The following is a 21700-nucleotide window of genomic DNA, read 5'->3' on the forward strand; positions in this document are numbered from 1 at the left end:
CTGTGTACTTATCTTAGCCTGGCATAGAGAAGACACTGGGACACGTTGTGCTCGGGGACCACTGCGCTGCCCCCTGGTTTCATTATCATGGAGACTGTTGCTCATATAAAGTTCACATTTATGAACAGATAGAATCTTTTCCATGTTTAGAAAATACTAAATGGTGATTCTATGAAGTGGAAAGTTTGTTAATATGTGTTACCCTTTTCCTTCACTGATTTAGTTCCATTCCTCCTAATTATGCCACTTCTCTCCAGATTCTAATTTATCTGAAAATATATAAAGTGGCATCTCTCTCAAAAACTATGACTCCCTGCTCATCTTTACCATGTGTTTGGTTTGTTTTTAAGTAATGGTATGTTTTCATAGTAGTATAGGTCTTGTAGCTTGGGAAATTTCTAGTTTGATGATTATATTTTAATTTTATAGCTTGTTTTATATATGTTTAAGTAGTGTTTATTTTTGAAAATAATTATTTTTCCCATCAAATTATAATCCTAGAACATGTTTTCTATTTATAACATGATCTTATCACCAAAGGTCAATAGTTTTTTTTTTTAATCTCTTGAGATCGCCTCTCCAATTTTATGGTGTAAAGATTGGATTTTGAACATTACATTGTTGTAACATACGTGGCAGAAATAAAATCTCTGTTTTACATTAAAGGATATCTGATCAGGAAGAAAAACCTTTAGTTCTTTCTTTAGCTGATCAAACATGTTCCTTATTAATCTCCTACAAGCAGGGCGATGAGATCAAAATGTTGAGACTGTAGCCGTGGATCACACCCTCCACCCCGTGAAGTATTTAAGTGAAATAAATACCTGTGATTAGCAGAAGTTTATAGTCATTTACCTGGGAGCCTCTAAGAGGGAGTGCCTTTTGGTAATACCGATTACACAAAACACTCATATCTTAGGCTTCCTTTCTACTGCCTTTAATGTGAACTGCCTTATATATTGTGGCCACTCAGACACCTTGCAGCCTCGTTGTTTCCAGATGGCTCCTAGTGACCATTTTCCCTTGCTGAGGGGCTATGGTCACTTCCCCCTTGGTGTTCCCTGTCACTTAAACGTTCCAGCTGACTGCATTTGGCGGATTCCTGAAGTACACAGTGTCCTATGACATTCCTGTGGAAACGGTGGACAGTGACCTCATGTCTCATGCCGATGTTATCATTAAGGTAATTGCTTTTACATTGCTCTGCTCTAGAGCTGAAGCGCTTAGGGTGGTGACACTTTTATGATTCGAAGTGGCTAAGCAAGGCCATAGTCACAAGTTGCTCATGGCCAGGTGGCCATTAGCAGGATTTGCCTTGTCTAGACACAGAGACACTGAGTGTGAGAATTCTGTCTTAGGGCCCATTTCCGGAATTGCCTCAGGGCAGCACTTGTCTCTCATCCCTGATCCCCACAGCCACCTGTCTTTTCATATTTTAAAGGGACAGGAGTTTTTGCTTTAACATTGGAACTACCTTTTTGGCTCTTTAAGTCCCCCTTCCCCTCCTGCCACATTGCCTGCCCACATGAATGATTAGGCAGCAATACTTGGCAATGTGGGGACAGGCGATGCGTTGTCATTTTTGCCCTGATTCTCTGTCCTTGTCTTTGTCCCTGTATCCTCCCCCTTCTCCATCTCCCCCTGCCCGTCATAAAAAGACCCAGCTCAACCTCTCCTAGAAGGATTCCCAGAGTGGTAAGAAACCACTTTAGGTTCTTGCCTGCGGTGTCGGCACTCCTCTCTTTCTACCTTAAATGACCTGTACCTCCATCTCCAACCTGCAGCAATTGGAAACTGACATCAACACAAATTTTGCTAAGAGCAATTGTTAACAAATTTTATGAAAAGTTAGAGGTATATTTACATCTTTTCTCTACTTTTGTTCTTCAGTTAAGGATTAGGGGTGTCAGATGGGTTGCTTTGAGGAAAATGGTGGGCAAATGCATGGTTTTATTTCTTTTCTGAGATCCCAACAAAGAGCGCAGTTTTTAGATTTATTATTCACATTCCTCTGGGGGAACACAGTGAAACATCTCTGATAGTTCTGGACTGAGTTATAGGCAGCATTACATGTTCGCCACAAGAACCTAGGTAAAAATGAAAAGCCACATTGCTGAACACAAAATTTGCTTTCATTTCTTGATCGTGAAATTGAATTACAAATGTATTTTGTCTTGTTTTTAAATGTTAGGGAAATGGACTTACTTTAAGCACCCAGGCTGAGGGCCTGTCATTGCAACCTTATGAAGAGTACTTGAATGCGGTTAGACTTGTGCCTGAGAACTTCCGAGATTTTAATAACAAAAGGGAGATAGATCGGGATCAGCTGATGACTGTCCTTGCCAATGTGACACATCTCTTGATCAGAGCCAACTATAATTCTGCAAAAATGGCTCTTTACAGGTGTGTATTGAAAGGGAGGGAAAACTTATAGTGAGGGTACTTCACTCTTGTCTTTATTTATTATTATATATTTAAGCTTAATATATTTTACTTAGTTATTTTAAGGACACAATGGAATTCACTGTCCTAAAATTACATATCATTATGATAATGTTATTGAAGATATAAGAATAGTTGTCCATGACAAATGTATCTAGTAGTAGATAGACTTGACGTCAGGATCAGAAACTTCCAGGGTTTCTGATCCTGAGAAATGCCTGACAAGTTAATAATTGTCTAGACCATGCTGCATCTGCTTTTCACCCTCCTGATGTTAATGGTCTTAGAGTTTACACTGTCTGTTGAAGCTAGTGTGTCTATTTTATTACTTCGAGAAGATCAATTTCTGGCAATGCCAGGCTGAGCATAAACGTTAAGTTCAGGTAAAGCAAAGGCAGAATTACACATTTAAGGATAATCTCTCTGTTTTGAGATAAGGTCATTACATTTCAAAAATCAATAAGGATTGATTTTTCTGAAGTGCTTCAACTCAAAATGGGTAACATCACACCTTTCTCACAGCTGTCTATAGATAGCAGCATGACTTTGCTCCAAATGTTAAAGGCATTTTCAGGGAATATGTACTTTAAGAAAGCATACTGCTGTGAAAATCTTTAGTTACTTACAAAAACCACATCACCGTTTTGTTTGAGTTGTCTTCTTTAAGTATCCATCTTCATTGGTAGATGTCATTTGTGAGTTGGGAAGCCATATAACAGCCACCTTCTATTTGTAGGTTGGAGTCTGTCTCTCTGGACATAGCTAGCCCTAATGTTATAGACCTGGCACTGGCCACTGACGTGGAGCACTGCGAATGTCCCCAAGGCCATGCAGGGATCTCCTGTGAGGTAATATGCCTCCTCCTGTTTTGTCTTCTTCCTTTTCTGTTTCCTAAGGGGGGTAAAAAACACAATGAAGGTGATACAATGATGCACATTTGAATTTTAACTTTAGAAACCTAATGTTTCTAAACTTCAGACTTTTAGGGACTATAGGAATATTGAAAGCCACATTGTTTAAAGAAATCTGATTCCTCTTCAGAGGCACTATTCTGAGCTCTTTCCCTATGTTACCTCATTTAATCCTGGCAACAACTATATCAGGTAAGTACTTCATATATTTTCTGTTCTGCGGATTAGGAAACTGAGGTGCAGAAAGATTAAGTAACTTGACCAAAGTCACACAGCTAAGAAGTAGGCAACTCAGGATTTAAATTTCATCTCTCTGTTAACCACTCCATTCTGCCTCTCATTATTCATTATTGACTATGATTGTAAACATTTGTCAGGGCTATGATTTCTTGGCAATCATTTTTTACAAAGTGAGCATTTAACCTATAATTTGCTTTTATGAATCTTCATCAGTTATAAACTTTGCAGTTAATAAAATTGGCTTAATGCTTCATGGTGTAGCTATATAATTAAATATTTCTATTTTAAATATGTATATATATATATTTATTTATTTATTTTTCTTTCAACCAATGATTTTTTTTTTAGATCTCAAACATTTATTTTTAGGCCCAACAAATGTTTGTAGGTCCTAATCCCTGAGTGTATGATGCTTAATGGATAAATGACCCTCAAGCCACCTCGTAGTGTGTAGGAATAGGAGAGCCTAGAGCCGGCAGCCAGGTAGAATCATGGAAGTAGAAGGCGAAGGCGGGAGAGCTACACCAGAAGGGGGCAGCAGTGAGCAGCTGTTGCTGGAGAATAAGTCCCTACGCTTTGGAGGGAAATGTGCTGATGTGTAGGAATGACTCAAGTAAGCACAAGAAGCTTAATACATGTTTTCAAGCGTTTTTGTTCAACAGAAGAACTCATTATTTAATCACACTCTTATTCAGAAGCTGACTTAAAGAATCAGGAAACTATGGGTAATGAATGGAATTTTTGGTAGCCCTCTAACCACCACACAGACCTCCAGGCAGCTACTTGCTCAACACCCATCTGTAGACAAGGCGACTGTCCCCAAGGGGAGCATGGCTGCATGGAGGTGTTAGGGGACTTTCCCAAGGTAGTGTGACTGAATGCATTTATATATTATCTATATAATGAAAATGCACTTTAAGAATTCTTATAATAATAAAAACCAAACCCACACCCCCTCCTCCCATGCCTCCATGGGACTGTGCTGGCCTCCAAATTACTTATTCCCTGGTCTGCACTATAAGCAGGTCTGGTGTCTGCTGCGGCCCTGGGCAGCCTGTGGACACGGGTCCTGGAGGTGTGCACACCTGTCTTTGAACCATCCCACTAGCACAATGGGTGCATTATCTAACTGCCCCATGTTCCAGATTCCATATCTATCAAATAGAGGTAATATTTCTCAGGGTTGTCATGAGGACTGAATGAATTTCTGTGTCTGTAGTGGTTCCTGCTCCTCAGCGCAGGGAGTGGGCAAGTCAGTGCCTACTTGCCCGTCTAGCACTGACACCTCAGACAGCATGCCTACAATATTTGCTCAGTTAAACTGCATTTAAACTGAAACAGCCCTGCATTTAAATACTTTTCATGAATTTTAAGCAAGAGAAAAAAATAAGGATGTAAGAGAACATCCTCTTGATTGAAACACTGGTTTCATGTCCGAGTGTTACATGATTTCTAAGAATATTGCAGTGGAATACCATTAAGGTGTATGTGGACTCATTGTTTTTGTGTACACGTCTCTATCTTTAAAAATAAACATGGAGCTAGATTACGGTGATGGTTGTACAACTCGGTAAGTTTGCTAAAAAGTCATTGACTTGTACTCTTAAAATGGCTGCATTTTGTGGCATGTGAATGATATCTTGATAAAGATGTTTGGGGGAAAAAAGAAAAAACAAATAAGTTTCTCTGTTCATGGAAAACTGAGCAGTTTATGTTTCTAATGTATTGGGAAGAAGATGATTTGTGTCATGTACAAAGTTGCCTTCAGCAGCATGGGTTGTCCATTCTTCTTTTGCAGTCCTGCCTCTCTGGCTATTACCGCGTGGATGGAATACTATTTGGAGGAATTTGTCAGCCCTGTGAATGCCACGGCCATGCAGCTGAGTGTAGCATTCACGGCGATTGCTTTGTGAGTCTTACCGGAACCTTGAATGTCCCCTCCTACCCACCCCAAAGCCATCTGCTTGTGTAGAAGTTATTAAAAAAAGAATGATTCCTCCAGAGGAGAATGTCCCTGCCCTTGTAGAACTCAAAGGAAATTTGCAGACTTAAGTTCATGTTATAAAATGTTTCCTTCTTTTTCCCCCCTTTTTTTGGGAAAAAAAAAGTTACTTTGGTGACAGTGGAAAAAGGATATATAACTTCACTGTGGGTTTTTTATTAGAACAATAAAAAGTAATTATTTACTTTGCAAGATTATAAAGCCATGTAAAGGTAGAATATGTCCACTGGTTAAATTAAAAGGGTCAGATCTTTTAAATGCAAATGCAAGGGTTTTTTTAAACATTATATTACATAGTTCATCATAAGAGGGGTGGTAAAACTAATAATCACACTCGTTTGTACAATGTATAATGCTTTATAGTTGTTAGCTCTGATCAATGCTTTGAACAAGTACTTCTTTCATGTAATATGAACTAAAACAGAGCTTAACAAATATGTAATTAATCTTGAGAATGAACTTTGGGGCAAATACAGGGCAAGACTTGTTTTTTAACTTCAATCAGGAATTCTGTTAGGCTCTTATGCCTGGAAGCCAGGCCACACTCCTGAGTTTTAATGGATTCACTCCTCATAGATGGAGTGAATGCATATGTTAATCAGCTGAACTCTATTCATTGTACAGGGATATGTTCACACTCTTTCCAAAAGAGATTGATTGAGTCACTAGGGAAAATTAATTATCAGAACCATGGAGAAGATCTTGGCGTGGTGCCATGAATGGCTTTTTTCTCTCTAGAGCCTAATTTTTCTTTATTCTATAAGGAAAGCTTTCATTTTGTTCTTGGTTCATTTCTTCATTCTGTAAGTGAAGTGTCTATAGGAATTGCATGAAATGGTGATTTGCACAGAGTCAGTCCCTCTGACCCAGAGTTGTGCCACCTCTGGGTCTAGTTACAGGTAGGCTGAAAGAGTATTTGCACATGCTTCTATCAATATATATTTACAGAAATATATTCATGTATTTTTGTAAAGTAGAAATGCTAAATAGCAACTGTTCTTAAAGCTCTAATAACAATAATGATAATAGTTTCATAGTTAAACATTTTTTTTGAAAGCATTCTAGATTTACAATGGGTTACCAAAATAGAGTTCCTGCGTAACCTTCCCCGGGCTTCCCTTAACACACATCTTGCGTAACCATAGTAGTTATCAAAACTAAGAAATTAACACTGGCACAATCTGATCAACTAAACTACAGACCACTCAGATTTCATCACTTTTTCCATTCGTGTCCGTTTTCCTTTCAAATCCCACATTGCCTTCCATGGCCTTTCCTTCTTCGATCTATGACAGTTTCTCATCTTTCCTTGTCTTTCATGACTGTGGCACCTTTGAAGCATGCTGGACGTTCTGTGGGACTGGTCTTTTAGCTGGGGCTGGTCTGTTTTCTCATGGTTCGGTTGAGGTTATGCATTTTTGGCAGGTAGGTATGGAGGTGATGTGCCCTGTCAGTGCCTCCTTTCAGGGACGTATGTCACTGTCTTCTTCCTCGGGATGTTAGCCTGAGCCACTTGGATTAAGTGGTGTCTGCCAGGTATTTCCACTGTAAAGTTACTTTTTCTTTTTAAAATAATCAATGTTCAAAGGAGCAAGGATAATAAAAAATTAGATCGGGATTTAGGGAATATCCAAAGTTGGTAGCTTCATTTATCTGTTTAATCTAATTTTGCTTTTATCTATTATTTTAAAAAAACAAAACACCTCTAATTCTTCCTTTTGTATAACTGTTTATAGCCCTTGGCAATGTATGTAGCTATCTAGCTTAAACTATAACTCCTTATTTACAGTTTATTAGAGAGAAGTTTGCAGTTGTTCTTAGTGCCCGTATTCTTTTCTTTAAGACTATTTTTTTTTTTAAAGAGCAGTTTTAGGTTTATAGCAAAATAGAGAGGAAGATACAGAGATTTCCTATATAGCTCTTACCCGCCCTCCACAGGCACATTCTCCCCCATTACAGTGTCCCCCACTAGAGTGGTACATTTGTTACAACCCATGCACCTACATGTATACACCAAAAGTCCTCAGCCCCTCTTCTTTTCTCTGCACTCTTTCTGCTCTTATCCCAAGGAGAAGCCAGTTTCTTTGCCTTGCAGAGAGCAGGGCATAAAAAGCAGTTGGGCACGTCTTGGGCCCTCATGTTTTTTCTTTCAAATGGAGAAGATGTTTTTCCTCTGCAAGGAGATGGGCCTTCCCATCCTTCACACACCAGCTCTACCAACAGGACAGTCACTTAGTGGGAAGGTGACACACACCTGAGAAAACCTTGACACAAAGCCTCAGCAGGTTCTTCAACAGAACTACAGGATAGTTTTCCCAAAGAGAAAGAAGACCCCATTTGGCCCTTTGAGCAAAGAAAACATATCATAGACATTTTCTAATTATACATAATCAAATATATTTTAATGAAACGAGTTATTCTCTGTAATACTTGTAATACTTGCAGTGCAACCACGTGGCTTTTACTAAGGCCAGTTGCATTTTTAATTGATTTGGATAAATTATCAAAACCAAGATCATATGGGGGATGGGGAGAAAAAGATGTGCTACCGAAGTGTGTTCTGAGAACCAGCCGTATGGACGTCGTCTAGGAGCATTTTTAGAAACCTGGAATCTCAGGTCCCTGTCAGACCTCTTGAGTTAGAATCAATATGAACCCAGGTGATCTGTATATACATTCAAGTTTAGAAGCTGTCGTCTTCTATAACCCTAAATAAAACTTGTGAAACCTTGGTACAAAAGGATGTAACACAAGTATTTATAGTCCCAAATTAAATTTAGTATATGGGAAATATTTTATCAACCTCGGGAATTATAAAAAAGTATGTAGTTTAGAAACTGGACATAATATTTTAATTGTTGGATGAGAAAAGTGGCCTGTAAACGTATGTAAAATGGGTAGCTCTATGAGAAAGGGTATAAAGGGAAATGCCAGACCAGGTGGAGACCGGGAGAGAGGAAATGAGAGGAGAGGACCCACAGGTGGGACTGGGCAGGTGAATGCAGGCAGGGGTGGGTAGAGGCCATAGGAGACAGCTCTGGGTGGCATCAGGACAGGGGATGTGGGGACTGAGTCACAGGGAAAGCAGAACCTGGGAGACAATGTGCAAAACAGGTACCCTCTCCCTTGAGCCATGAAGCTGCCGGGTGCTCAGCGCTGCCCTCTGCTCGGTCCCTGTGCCCCTCTCATTTCTCCTGCACATCTCGTGTACACTGAGCTCAGGGTGGTTTTACTTTCCAAAGACGTTTTACAGGATAATGAGTCTTTCATATTTATTTATGTATTTACCATTTTCTGTATTCTTCACTCCTCGGTATAAATCCAAGATTTCATCTGGACCATATTTCTCTATTTTCAGCATTTCTCCACTGCAAGTGTGATGATTGACAAATTATCTTATCTTTAGTTTATCTGAAAAAGACTTTCTTTTGCCTTCACTGTTGAAATGTATTTTTGCAGACTCTTTTTCAGCACTTAAAAATTGTTCTTTTTGCTTATGGCTTGCAGTGTTTCAAATGAAACATCAGTAGTAATTCTTATCTACATAATTCTTTGCCTGATTTGTAGATTTTTCTCCTGTTTATGGATCACTTTATCACTTTTTTTTTTTTGCTTCTCATATCTAGTACTTATTGTCCCCTATTAAAACAAAACAAAACAAAACTAAACAAAAAATAACACTGCATTTGAAAATAATTTTAAATGTATACAAAGGTTGTAGGTATAAGAATGGTGCTTAGAACACCCACCATTTACCTAGGTTCACCTACTGTTAACCTATTCCCCATTTGCTTTATTATTCTCGTTCTTTATCTATCTAATCATAATCCAATCATAATATTTTTTCTAAACTACTTGAGAATAAGTTGCATACATCCTGTCCATTTACCCCTAAATACTTCACTGTGCATGTCCTGAGAATAAGGATATTCTCTTATGTAACCATAGTACAGTTATTAACTGCAGTAAATTTAACATCGGTATTCTACTTTTCCTAATTTACCATCTATTTTTCAGTTTTGTCAATTGACTCAATTATGTCTTTTATAGCATTCCCCCCTCCCCCCACCATTAGAGGCCCCCTTCTAGGATTGGGTATTGCATTTTATTGTCATGTCTCTTTAGTCTGTAATTCAAAATATTTCCACAGCACGTCTTTGCCTTTTATGACATTGGCATTTTGAAGAAGACAATCATTTTTAAAAAAATAGAATGTCTCTCATTTGGGGTTCTTCTCCTGTTTTCCCATGAATAGATTCAGGTTATACTTTTCAGGCCAGAATAGGTCATGAGTGTGTCCTCCTCGGCACATGGCATGTGCAGGTCCACATGTCCACTGCCTCTCACTCGTGGTGGTAATTCGGATTTCTCAGGCCAGGTGTCGGTCAATTTCTTCACTATATATTTGCTGTTCTTTCATTTTGTAAAGTGAGGGAGACACTTTAGAACCATGCAAGTATCCTGTTCCTCATCAGATTTCCCCCTTAGATTTTGTAGTCATTGATTATTCTTGCCCAAACAATACTTACTATGATGTTTGCAAAAGAATGGTTATCCAACTCTAGCCCTTCCCCCACACTTATGGGTATAGCATTTCACTATACGCAAGAACCCTCCCTTCTCCTCATATATTTATTTAATTACGTGTTTTGTGTCAGGACTCATGGATTCCAAATTTTCCCAGATTTGGCCAGTGGGAGCATATCCAGTAGTTTTCGATTGCATGATGAATATTGTTTGATGAATATTGTTGCATTTTTTAGTTTCCAGATTTTGTTGCTTTCTTTTAAAGAACTTAGAAGTTTATTTTGGCAGACAGTTAGGTTATTGCAAGTGTGCGTGATTGTTTCAAGGTTTGTTTTTCAACGTTGTTGGGGCAGGTCTCATATAGCCTTTACTCTGTGGCAGTTTTAGCACAACTAGGAAGGAATTTTCCTTCTGAAGTCTCTACTGAGTGTGCTGAGTGTTTACCGGGCTCTCCCCACAGTGGTATAATGCTGGTTAGAATTCTAATATCTCTGAGCTCTGTGTGAGTTCTGAATTTTTCAGCTTACATCTCACCTGTCTTGCATTATCTGGTCTCAAGGAGTTGTACTCTACGTACAAGCAGCTTAGTATTCTTTAGCATTTTGGAGGGATCCCCCATGTAGATTTCTGGAGCTCTTGCTCTCCGAAGCTCTAGCCCTCTGTCCAAATTCCAGCAGGTTCAGCTTCCCCAAACTCTGATCTCTGTCTCCTCAACTCAGCAAGACCCCCAGCTCTGTTTGGCCAGTGTCTGCAGGCAACAAACAAACAAACATGTGGTTGTAAGATTCATTCCACCATCTCCTTTCTCTCAGGGATACAGACCAGCACCCTCTGTTGTCCATTGTCTGAAAGCATTTGTTTGATAGATTTGTTCCAGTTTTTTAGTTTCCTGCAGAAGGGCAAGAAGATACCAGTTACTCTGACATGGTCGGAAGTGAAAGTCTTATGCTTCCCATTTACACACATTAAAATTTTATTAATTAATCTGGAAAAAGGCAACCCTTTCTCATGTCACAGAGTTTGGTGACTTGTTTTAGCATTTTGTCTTTTTTTTTCTCTGGACTTTAAGTTGTTTGTAGATATATCTGAGAGTCCTTTATGGAAAGCTGAGCTGAGTCTTCTTTTCATTCATGTGTCCTAGGCATGCAGACACAACACCACCGGGAACCACTGTGAGCACTGCCTGCCTGGCTTCTATGGGCTGCCTTCCCGCGGGACTCCCGGGGACTGCCAGCCTTGTGCCTGCCCCCTCTCCTCCGCCTCCAACAAGTAAGCCTGGCATCTCCCCCAGCAGGTGTTGTCTGGCCTGGCCAGGATTTCTGTCCAGATATGTACTAATATCCACAGAGGAAGACTTTGTATGTAATAAGAGTGTGAATTTTTCCCAGTAATAATTCATTAGGATTAAAGATGGAGGGGTGGATTGTCTTTAAAAAAAAAAAAAAAAGTTTTGTGTATTAAATTATGTAAGGCAAGTTGTGTGATGGTAAGGACATTTGCATACTGTTTTTCCGTTTGGTATAATGTTGGTCATATTACTTCATAGGTATATATTGTGTGCCTACCACTGGGCGAGGGGGTATAGGGGATACAGAGATGAATAAAACATGTTCCTGGGCTTACAGAGCTTTTGGTCTAATGAACAAAATGTGAGGCTCATTGAGAATGGGCTGAATTCATTTAATTGATTCAGCAAGTATTTATTGAGCACCTACTATATACTAGGTCTCATGGTAGGTACTCTGAGTATCAAACTGTTTGTCCATGTCTGCCGGCCCTCGGAATCCACAGTGTGGCCCACAGTAGAGGAATGTACACTGAACTGTGAGAATCTGCCATGAATGACTCTCAGTAAACTCTAGATCGGAGCCTTGAAGGATGAGAAGGAATTTGAAGGCAGCAGTGAAGGATATCCTAGGCAGAAGGAACTGAGTGTGCCAAGCCATGGCAGCATAAAAGAGCAGATCTATCTAAGGAGTTCAGTTAGTCCTGGAGCATAAGGCATGAGGTGATGTGGAAGGAGACAGTCATGTGAAGGCCTGTACATCATGGGGCATAGGGCGTGATGTCCTGCAGGCCAGTGGTTTGAAAGCTGCTCTCTCTCTCTCTCTCACTAGTTTACCCTTTAGAACTCTTTCTCCACTCGCACACAAAGAATTTCCCCCATGGGGATTTTTATTTGAAATTCCAGTGTATAAAAGATACAATCAAGCTTACTCTCCTGAAATCATGGAGGACTCTTAACCACCCCCATACTTCCCTTCACAGGCCTTCCTGAGATGCAGGAGTAGAATCTGAAGGGACCCTGGGTCAGCAGTGGAGGTCTTTTGGGAAATGTTGAGTGCTCAAGTGTATAAGGGAGCTCACTCTTGGTCAATGTGGGCCAGGTTCTGAGGCAGGCAAGCAGTGCCAGGGAACCCAGAGAGGAACCAGGCTGGAATATCAGAGCAGGCCTCCTGGAGGAGGTGACAGCTGAGTTGAGTATTGGGGAAAAGCTGGGTGAGCCCAGGCAGAGAGAGGAGGAAGCACACTCCAGCTGAAGTGGGCCGTGCGGCCTTGGATTCTGGGCTAAGGAGTGAGGACCCAATGAAAGTTTGTAAGGACAGGAGTGGTAGAAATTAAGCATTTAAAATACTTAGAAATTCTGTATCCATGCATGGGAAAATTGCACTCATTTCTAATGTTTTGATAGTTTCAGCCCCACCTGCCACCTACACGATGGAGATGAAGTAGTTTGTGACCAGTGTGCCCCGGGATACTCAGGAACTTGGTGTGAGAGGTACTTTGCATTGCTCAACTGGTTTCCAAAAAGATGCATTAAAAACTATTTTAATATAAATTCTATGTGTTTATTTTTAAATGTGTAGTGAAGTGTGGTTTTGGAGTTTTGGTACATGATTATTAACTCATGTAATCTTAGAGAAAAACCAGTATTTAATAACAAAATTAATATTGAAATTCCCTGAGAATTTTTTGAGAATGGCACTCGATCTCCTTGAACTAAATCTGAGTTCTCATCATCAGTAACAACAGGAATCAGCAAGGAGTCAGTATTTACTGTCCACACATTTAAATATCCCTTTACCCTGGATAATTCTGTAGGGGAGTGGTAGTTTGATTAATAGTTGTCTTCTGGCGCCTGAAAGCCAATGTTGTCTGCTCCCACAAGGAAGTCTCAGTGCAGAGTCTGGCTACAGTCCGTAGGAGAGGGTGACATCCCTGAGAGCTGGGATGTGGGTCCAACTGGCATGGGGCCAGGTCCACGTCCCCTTGGATTTGTGGCTCATTTTGGATGCGTTCCCCATTCTTCCCAGTGAGTGAAGGAAATCTGTGAATGTCTGAACTTGGAGTTGCATTCCTTCCACAGTATAAATCTTTCATTAAAAGAGTCAGTCTGATTCATTAACCATCCAGAGAACCCCTGGATAGTGGGGTAATGTCTAGAGAAATTGTATTTATTTGGATCCCTCTTTCAATCTTTTATGCAGATGTGCAGACGGTTACTATGGAAACCCAACAGTGCCTGGGGAATCCTGTGTTCTGTGCAACTGCAGCGGCAATGTTGACCCCTCAGAGGCCGGTCACTGTGACTCTGTCACTGGAGAATGCCTGAGGTGCATTGGGAACACAGACGGTGCCCACTGTGAAAGGTGTGCTGACGGGTTCTACGGGGATGCTGTGACTGCTAAAAATTGCCGTGGTGAGTTTATGCGCTGTGAAGTCGAGTTCATTACTTATGGTTATGTGAAGTCTCCATCCATTTACTTACAGGTGTCAAAAAGTGCTCAGCCCATGAGGTAACTTTATCTTAGTGGTTCTTGTGTTAATGTTGGGTATGGACCCAAGAACAAAGACATTCCTACTACCCTATGTCAGCTTCATCGGTTACTCTATGCAAAGGTCAGATGGCCTAGAAGAGATGCACTCTTCCATCTGAGGAGAAAGTGGTGTTTTACAAAGTGCTAGTACAGCTCTCAGAGACTGATATGAAGGAAGAGTGATGCTCTAAGCCTGTCATGTTTGTGAGGGAGATGCTAAGGGGTTTCGTGAAGCAAATGGGATTTCAAGAGGTAGGGTGGGAAATGGGGAGACTCCAGCCCCAGAAATCGATGTGTCTTAGTGGTCTATGCCTGACCTAGTGACCCCCATGTTGCTCTGTAGGGCTTTGCTTAGATCCTTGAAATTATGAGTCAGGTAGAACCACTCACTGAGAAAAGCAGATTTTCCTATGCCCTAGCTGACAGACTTTAAAGCCTTAGGTCCAATACAACCCTCAAATATGTGTGTGTGTGTGTGTGTGTGTGTAGCACAGTTCTTGAAGAAGTGAAAGAGTAACAATGACAATTATAAATTATTTTGATAATTTCCTATAAATGATGAAATCCTACTATGCTATTACAATGTGGAGACACAAGAGGGTGCTAGTGTGACAGACAAGATATTTTCCCAGGTACACGTCAAGAAAGAAATCAACAAGGTTTTATAGTCCTGGGCTAATGAACCGACCTTCAGTTCAGCAGCGTGGTCACCTTGATTTGTTACTACAGGAAGATAATTATGATAACTGGCATTTTTATAAAACTCCAAAGTTGATTAAATTCTTTTGCAATTCTCATCATTTCTTTTCATCTTTATGGCAAACCTTGATGATTCATTTCTTAGTTTATTTGTTACTTCTTAGGCACTGGATTGAGAACTGTGATAGGAGTTGGAAATTTATGGTTCAAGTCTATTGGGGAACTACATATGATGGGGTAGATGATAGGTACATATGTGGAGCTCAGGTTTTGGAGTCTGATTAATGTAGGTTAGGGTCCAGGGTCGATAACTGACCAACTGTGTGACATTAGGCAAATTCATTAACCTCTCTGAGCCACTATTTCCTTATACATAAAATGGGCACAATTACATATACATATATATATAAATAAATATATATATATATATTTATATGTATAAAGGCCTTTCTGAGAATTCAAAGGGATAACAAATTTAAAGTTGTAGACATTAAATAAATGTTAGCTATTATAATTGCTAGTAATAGAGCAGTAATTTTTATTATTTTTCTATATCAATGCTGTCCAACAGAAATGTAAGCCACACATGTAATTTAATAATTTTCAGTAACCACATTTTAAGTAGGAAAAAGAAACAGGTGAAATATATATTTAATAATACATTTTATTTAGCCCAATATATAAAATGTATTATAATGTTATCGTGTAATCAAATTTTTCAAGTATTAATGAGACATTTTCTTTCTTTTTTTGAAGAACTGAGTCTTTAAAATTAAGTATATATTTTATAACCCATCTCAATCAGGATATTAAATTTTCATCAAAAATACTTTGTCTGTACTTAGATTACACAAAATTTGTTGTTGAAGAAGGATTCATACCTTCAAGTTATTCAAACATAGTGGATGTTTGAATACCAAAAAGTCATTTTCCTTTAATATGTGCATCTACATTGACAAAACTGTGTCAGTATTTTGCTGTGGGGATAAAAGGAAAGATAGGAAATAGAAGGTTTTGGTGATGAATGGAAGGTGGGGGAGCAGGGTTAGGACACGGAGCCCTGGGGTCTGGCTGGGTCCAAGTTCTTGGCCAGGCAGCTGAACTGACACTGTCCAAGCCCTGTAGTTATAATTTTTATTCTTTTCTCATCTCCCCCTCCCCCACCCCTAGCTTTGATGTGATGAATTCCTACAACTGTTGCTGGATATCCTTCCAGGTACAGAACAGAGTCCCTCAGTAGAAATCCTTCCAGGTATAGAACAGAGTCCCTTTTATGGGCTTCCAAAGATCCCCTCCGCATGCTAATATAATACTGTATTTTATTAGGCTAAGCCATGTAAAAAACTCAGTGTTCAATATCACTGACATGGGAAGTCCTGTGGAGTTGTTGGGAAGGCGTTTGGATATTCAGGAATCAGGGAAGAAAAAGAGCCTGGTAGTTGAAGTGATAGATGTGGGCACAGCTGTCCAGGGCAGAGAGTGGCACTGAGAAAGGAAAGGGCTGTGGGAACTCTGCTGAGCGCTAACATTAAAGGAACCTCACGTGAATTAAGTTAGTGGGTATAATTTTCATATTGTGGGGTTCTTATGAGAATTAAAATATATGAAGTCGGTAATCAGCAATGGTTTTAAACTAGTATTGGTTATAACACGAACAAGTTTTTATTAATAATTGCTATTATAATTGTTATTACAGAAGGATATTCTGAGGTTTAAATTTCACACCGAAAAATAGAGAAAATTATATGCTTCCCTCCTAAGTTTGCTACAAAGGTTACATGAAATATTGTCTGTAATGTGACAGGTACAAACTGATAGTATGATAGATATGATTTCCTATTATCATTAGTATTCTGTGGTGATCATACAGTGAACTTTGAATTTTCACCAAAGGAAGGGAAAACTTTAAGTGAGACACAGAGGGGGAGGCCCAGAGGGAAATATGAGAAATAGGGAGAAATACATGAGAAGTAGGAAGAATACTGAAGAATGGGTGTTCGGAAAACTTGGTAAGGAGAAAGTTCAAAAGGGAGAGAGCAGTCAGGGGTCCCACCCCTTAGAAAGATACAGCAAGATGAAAACTGAAAATCTGCTCACGGAATTTGTACCTGGGAAGTACCTGGAGACTTCAGGAAGAGTGCTTGGAGGATGGGACCTCAGATAAAGAGTTAAGGGTATGAGTGTCGGGTGGTGTGTGTGTGTGTGTGTGTGTGTGTGTGTGTGTGTGTGTGTGTGAGAGAGAGAGAGAGAGAGAGAGAGAGAGAGAGGAGAAAATGTGGGCGTATGTATGTGATGTTTTCGATGGGAGACAGTTGAGAATGGTTGGAGGCTGAGGAGTGTTTTAAAATACAAGCTTTATTATTATTTGGGTATGGCAAGGCCAGCAGTTCAGATGACTACCATTGAAAAGATAGATGCCAGGAGGAGGGGGACACATCACAGCATGGGGCTGGCCCTGTGGGGAAGCTCCCAGGTTGGTCAGGAGGGAAAATGTGGGCTAGAGCCTTTTTGTGGTTTCTGTGAGGCAGGATAAACAGTCTTAAGATTGGTTGGTTTGAATAACTTAGCAGGCTCTGGGACATAGGGGGCTGTCCCTAGTTGTGTGAGGCATGGCTCTGGCGTGATTAGGGCAGTGGATGAACTTGAGAGCCCAATAAAGAAGGCAGGCAGGGGTGTGGGCTCTGGGCTGATAGGTTTACACACGAAAGGCATTACAGCTGTTTACTATCTCTAGAAATAGACTAACCCTGAGAAGGGTAGTCTCTCCAGAGTCAGCAAGGCCCCAGAATTCTAAGCATCAGAAATATAGGAAATAAAAGGCATGTTTAATATAAAGAGGTAGTAGAGGTTTTTGGCTACAGGAATGGGCAGAGCAGAAAGGGCAGCAGTGAATGGGGCCCATAGCACTTAACCGGCCTCCCGCAGGAGCTGTTAGTGTCAGCGCACTTCCACCAGGGCAAACCTCCAGTGAGAGAGTTCCTCCAGAGATTGGCCAAGGTCAGTCAAGGAGGCAGAATTCCACCACCTTTCTCCTGACCATCTGTCATGCAGGGCGGCCTGCAGGGTCTCTGATCCCGCTCCCCACATAGGAACGCAGGATATGGTGAGGCCAAAAAGGAACACCCACGGAGCCATAGGTAGGGGAGTCATCCCACTATAGTCTCACTGGCAGCTGGATTCACACGATGTGCGACCTGCTGTCCACTTTTCTGCCATCTGACCGATTCTCCATTTGCTAGCTGCAATCCGCCTCTCTGCAATCTGCAATCTACACTTAGCCCTTGCCAGCCACCATATTCTTGCCAGCCCCCATTTTTTTGCTAGCATAGCCACAGCAGTTATAGCAGTGGCCAATGGCTCACTGGTTCAGCTGACGGCCAACTAGCCACAGCTGATGGCCATCCAGTCACAGTTGATGGCCAGTTACTACCTGAGCCAGCATCTGTCCACGTGAGGCCGAGAGCCTGGAAACTGGACTCCTGGCTCTGTCCCCACACCATCAGCCTTCCAGTTTCCAGCATCTCCCACTGCTCTGCCTCCCACTGCAGTGGGCTTCCACACAGAGTGCTTGGGGTTGAGATAATTTGCAAAGTTTTTCTTTTCTTTTCTTACATTATTATACCATATGACAGAAATTGTGCATTTTCTGAATCCAAGCTTTCATAAATAGTATACATGACTGGGGTATTTTGTCAGTGAACATATTTTTTTTTTCCCTTCTTCTGCCTCCACCCCCAACCCCCCACTCTGGTTCAAGCCGTTGTTTGTCAGTCTGGTTGTTTAGGACACAGCTCCCTGGCCCATGCTGGTATTATGAGCCTTGTGCTCCCCCTGGGTGAGGCAGTCGGTCGCCAGTCGTCGGTTGGCTCCTCACGATGGCTGCCGGCCACTCACACTGGCCACCAGCTGCTCGTGGCAGCACACAGAAGCCCACGGCAGCTCATGCTGCCCTCCAGCTGTTCACTGCAGCCCAGCTCCAGGGAGAGCCGTTGTTCACAATCTTAGCTGTAGAGGGCACAGCTCACTGGCCCATGTGGGAATCAAACCAGCGACCTCGGCATTAGGAGCACGGCACTCCGAACATCTGAGCCACTGGGCTGGCCCAGTGAACATATTAAATATTTAAAATGAAGTGCATATTGACACCTGTGGTATAAATATCAATTAAACATGTCTTGCTTTCATTAAATTGCATCACTTTGAAAAGGTAGGGGATTTTAATCATCAATATTATAACTAGATAAAACTGAAACATCTAGCCTGAAGGTAAATATATTAGAACTACATATGACTCGTGACTTAGAAGAGGGAAATGTTTTTCATTAAATTATGAAATATATTTATGTAGATTGCTATAACTGAGCTTTAAAATATTAAATATAGACATGATTGGAATGAGAGAAAATGGCTACATTGATTTTGAAATCTCCATTGCATGTTTTTTAATGCAGTTTTGTGGATATACATTGGTGGGCCATTTAAATGTTTTCAAAGAATTTATGAAATTGGTCAAGTTAGTTTGCTAATAATTATCTTAATAGATTCAGTAGTTTATTTCCTCTGTGATGTTTCCTCTACCAACCCTATTTTGGCTTATTCTTCAGAAAAAATGCTAAATATTTAAAGTTATTTCAAAGTAATATATGTGTTTTTTTAGTTTTGTGATTTGAAACATAAAAGTGTACAATTTTTCCTTTGGGGATTAAGGGATCTCATAACCAAACCCAGAAATGGACACGACTATGTTTTTGTGTGTGTGTGTTAGCCTGTGAATGCCATGGAAAGGGCTCCCTTTCTGGCATCTGCCATCCTGAGACGGGTCTCTGCGACTGCAAACCACATGTGACCAGACAACAGTGTGATCAGTGCTTGGTAAGATGCCTACTAGTCATTGCATACAATTAAAGTATTAGTGATGTTCATAATCGACAACTTAACCTTGGTTCAAATGAAATGAATTCCCGACTTCTTGAAAGAGCTAACACCCAAAACGCAACTGGTGTACGCTGTGCTTCCCTATCTAGAGAGTATGTATTCAGTTTACAAAGGACTGGAATGAACACTTTATGATTCTATGAAACACCCCGCGTTTGATTTGGAAAACATTCTAGTATTATTAGTTATTTATTAAAATGTATTTTGGCTTCCACGATTTTGCCCCTTCTATGAAACAGTATGGCTATTACGGGTTGGACACAGGGCTTGGCTGCCTGCCCTGTAACTGCAGCACGATGGGCTCCATGTCGGATGACTGCACGGAGGAAGGCCAGTGTCACTGTGTACCAGGTGTAGCTGGGAAAAGGTGTGACAGGTGTGCACGTGGCTACTACGCATTCCAGGATGGTGGCTGTACACGTAAGCTCTTGAATTCATTATTGAGACTTTATAGTAATCTCCAGACTTCTCTTTGAACCCTCCTTTGATTTCTAATTCTGTTAAGTTCCTTTATTTTTTTTCTCTTCTTTACATGTAGAATTTCATACCTTTTTGTTTGTATCCCTGTTCCAGATACATCCATAAGCTTTGGTCAGGTTCTATTAATTGTGTGAGCTTAGATTAATTACTTAACTTCACTTAGCTTTAATTTCCTCATTCTTAAAATGGACAAGCTAATTATAATGTCCATCCAGGATTTTTAAGGTTGTACATCAAGTCTTTAACACAGCATGTGGCATACAATAAATGCTCGATAAATTCTAGTTCTGTCTGTTCTTCCCACCTATCCAGGGTTTTTCCAGGCTGTTCTATTTCACCCCCTGTGTCCCCGTTACCTCTCTTCCAGCGGCATTTATTTTTATTTTACTTTTCAAAGATTTTTATTAAAATATAGCTAACATTCAATATTATATTAGTGTCAGGTGTACACAATAGTTATTCAACATTTATACACCTAAAGAAGTGATCACCATAAGTCCAGCAACCATCTGACACTACAACGCTATCACAATATTATTGACTATGTTCCCTAAGTTGTATATTACATCCTCATGACTTATTTGTTTTATACCTGGAAATTTGAACCTCTTATTTCCCTTCACCTTTTTAAATTTTTCAATTACAGTTGACATTCAATATTATTATATATTAATTTCAGGTGTGGAGCATAGTGGTTAGACATTTATATAATTTAAGAAGTGATCCCTCTGACTAGTCTTGCTATATTATTGACTGTATTCCGTATCCAGCAGCATTTCTTGACAAGGAGGAACAACCACCTCCCATGAGACACAAAGGGGTCTTGGGAATCACATGGTCTCTTTCAGGAACTAAAAGAATGATTTAGATTATTAGTGAGAGGAAAATAACTTGTAGCATCAGCTCTTACCCCTTCTGTTGCACTGATTGTCCTGACCTGTAACACCACCATCTGTCTTTGTTGTAGCCTGTGACTGTACTCACACTCAGAATACATGTGACCCAGCGTCGGGGGAGTGCATCTGCCCTCCTCATACTCGAGGCGTAACATGTGAAGCCTGTGAGGACAAATACTGGGGCTATGACCTGGAGCACGGATGCCAGGTGTGAGCTATCATCTGTGCGTTTTCTTAACTGAGCATTACTTTGCTCTAGCGAGTTGATTTCCTTTTCTTCTATGTGCTTGATTTTAACCGGTTGAATAGGTTTATGGTTTATATTTACAACTCAATATGGATTGTAGGAATCAAAGTGAAAGAAACAGCACCATTAAAATACGTTATTCTAAGAGTTCTTCAAGACCCTAGCTGTGGAATTGATGGTTAGAAGGTCAAAAAATTATTTTAGTGCTTTTTAAATATATTATGTGATATATACTATCTTCTAGGAGAAGGGCATAAATCGCTTTATTAGGGGTTTATGTCCATTCTCAAAGGGTTCTAATTTTTTATGTAACTTTTTCAGTTAAACTTAGATATAGTTTGTGTTTTGAGAACAGAGGTAAAATTACTTTGCTTCTAAAATAATGTTGCTGGACTGTTTGTCCCCATGAAGCAGACTGAGTTTCAGGTCACATGTGCCACAAAGATGCACACATGTCCACAATGCAGTTCCTGCCTCCTGCTGGCATGTGGCAGAGTTAATCC

General features: G+C 40.3%; 1 protein-coding gene across 1 annotated transcript in view; it reads left to right on the forward strand.

The window, feature by feature from the left end:
* LAMA1 (laminin subunit alpha 1) overlaps window positions 1-21700 on the forward strand; it is a 160862-nt gene that overhangs the window by 69664 nt on the left and 69498 nt on the right. Inside the window, exons 13-22 of the mRNA XM_019755789.3 lie at window positions 1082-1183; window positions 2192-2403; window positions 3179-3290; window positions 5392-5502; window positions 11264-11391; window positions 12815-12901; window positions 13611-13822; window positions 19405-19511; window positions 19814-19994; window positions 21022-21158. Of these exons, the coding sequence (XP_019611348.3) occupies window positions 1082-1183; window positions 2192-2403; window positions 3179-3290; window positions 5392-5502; window positions 11264-11391; window positions 12815-12901; window positions 13611-13822; window positions 19405-19511; window positions 19814-19994; window positions 21022-21158 (1389 nt within the window). The remainder of the gene's footprint in view (window positions 1-1081; window positions 1184-2191; window positions 2404-3178; window positions 3291-5391; window positions 5503-11263; window positions 11392-12814; window positions 12902-13610; window positions 13823-19404; window positions 19512-19813; window positions 19995-21021; window positions 21159-21700) is intronic.

This window comes from Rhinolophus sinicus, chromosome 4 (assembly GCF_057876585.1).
Source record: "Rhinolophus sinicus isolate RSI-liver-muscle chromosome 4, RSI-T2T, whole genome shotgun sequence".
Taxonomy (NCBI): domain Eukaryota; kingdom Metazoa; phylum Chordata; class Mammalia; order Chiroptera; family Rhinolophidae; genus Rhinolophus; species Rhinolophus sinicus.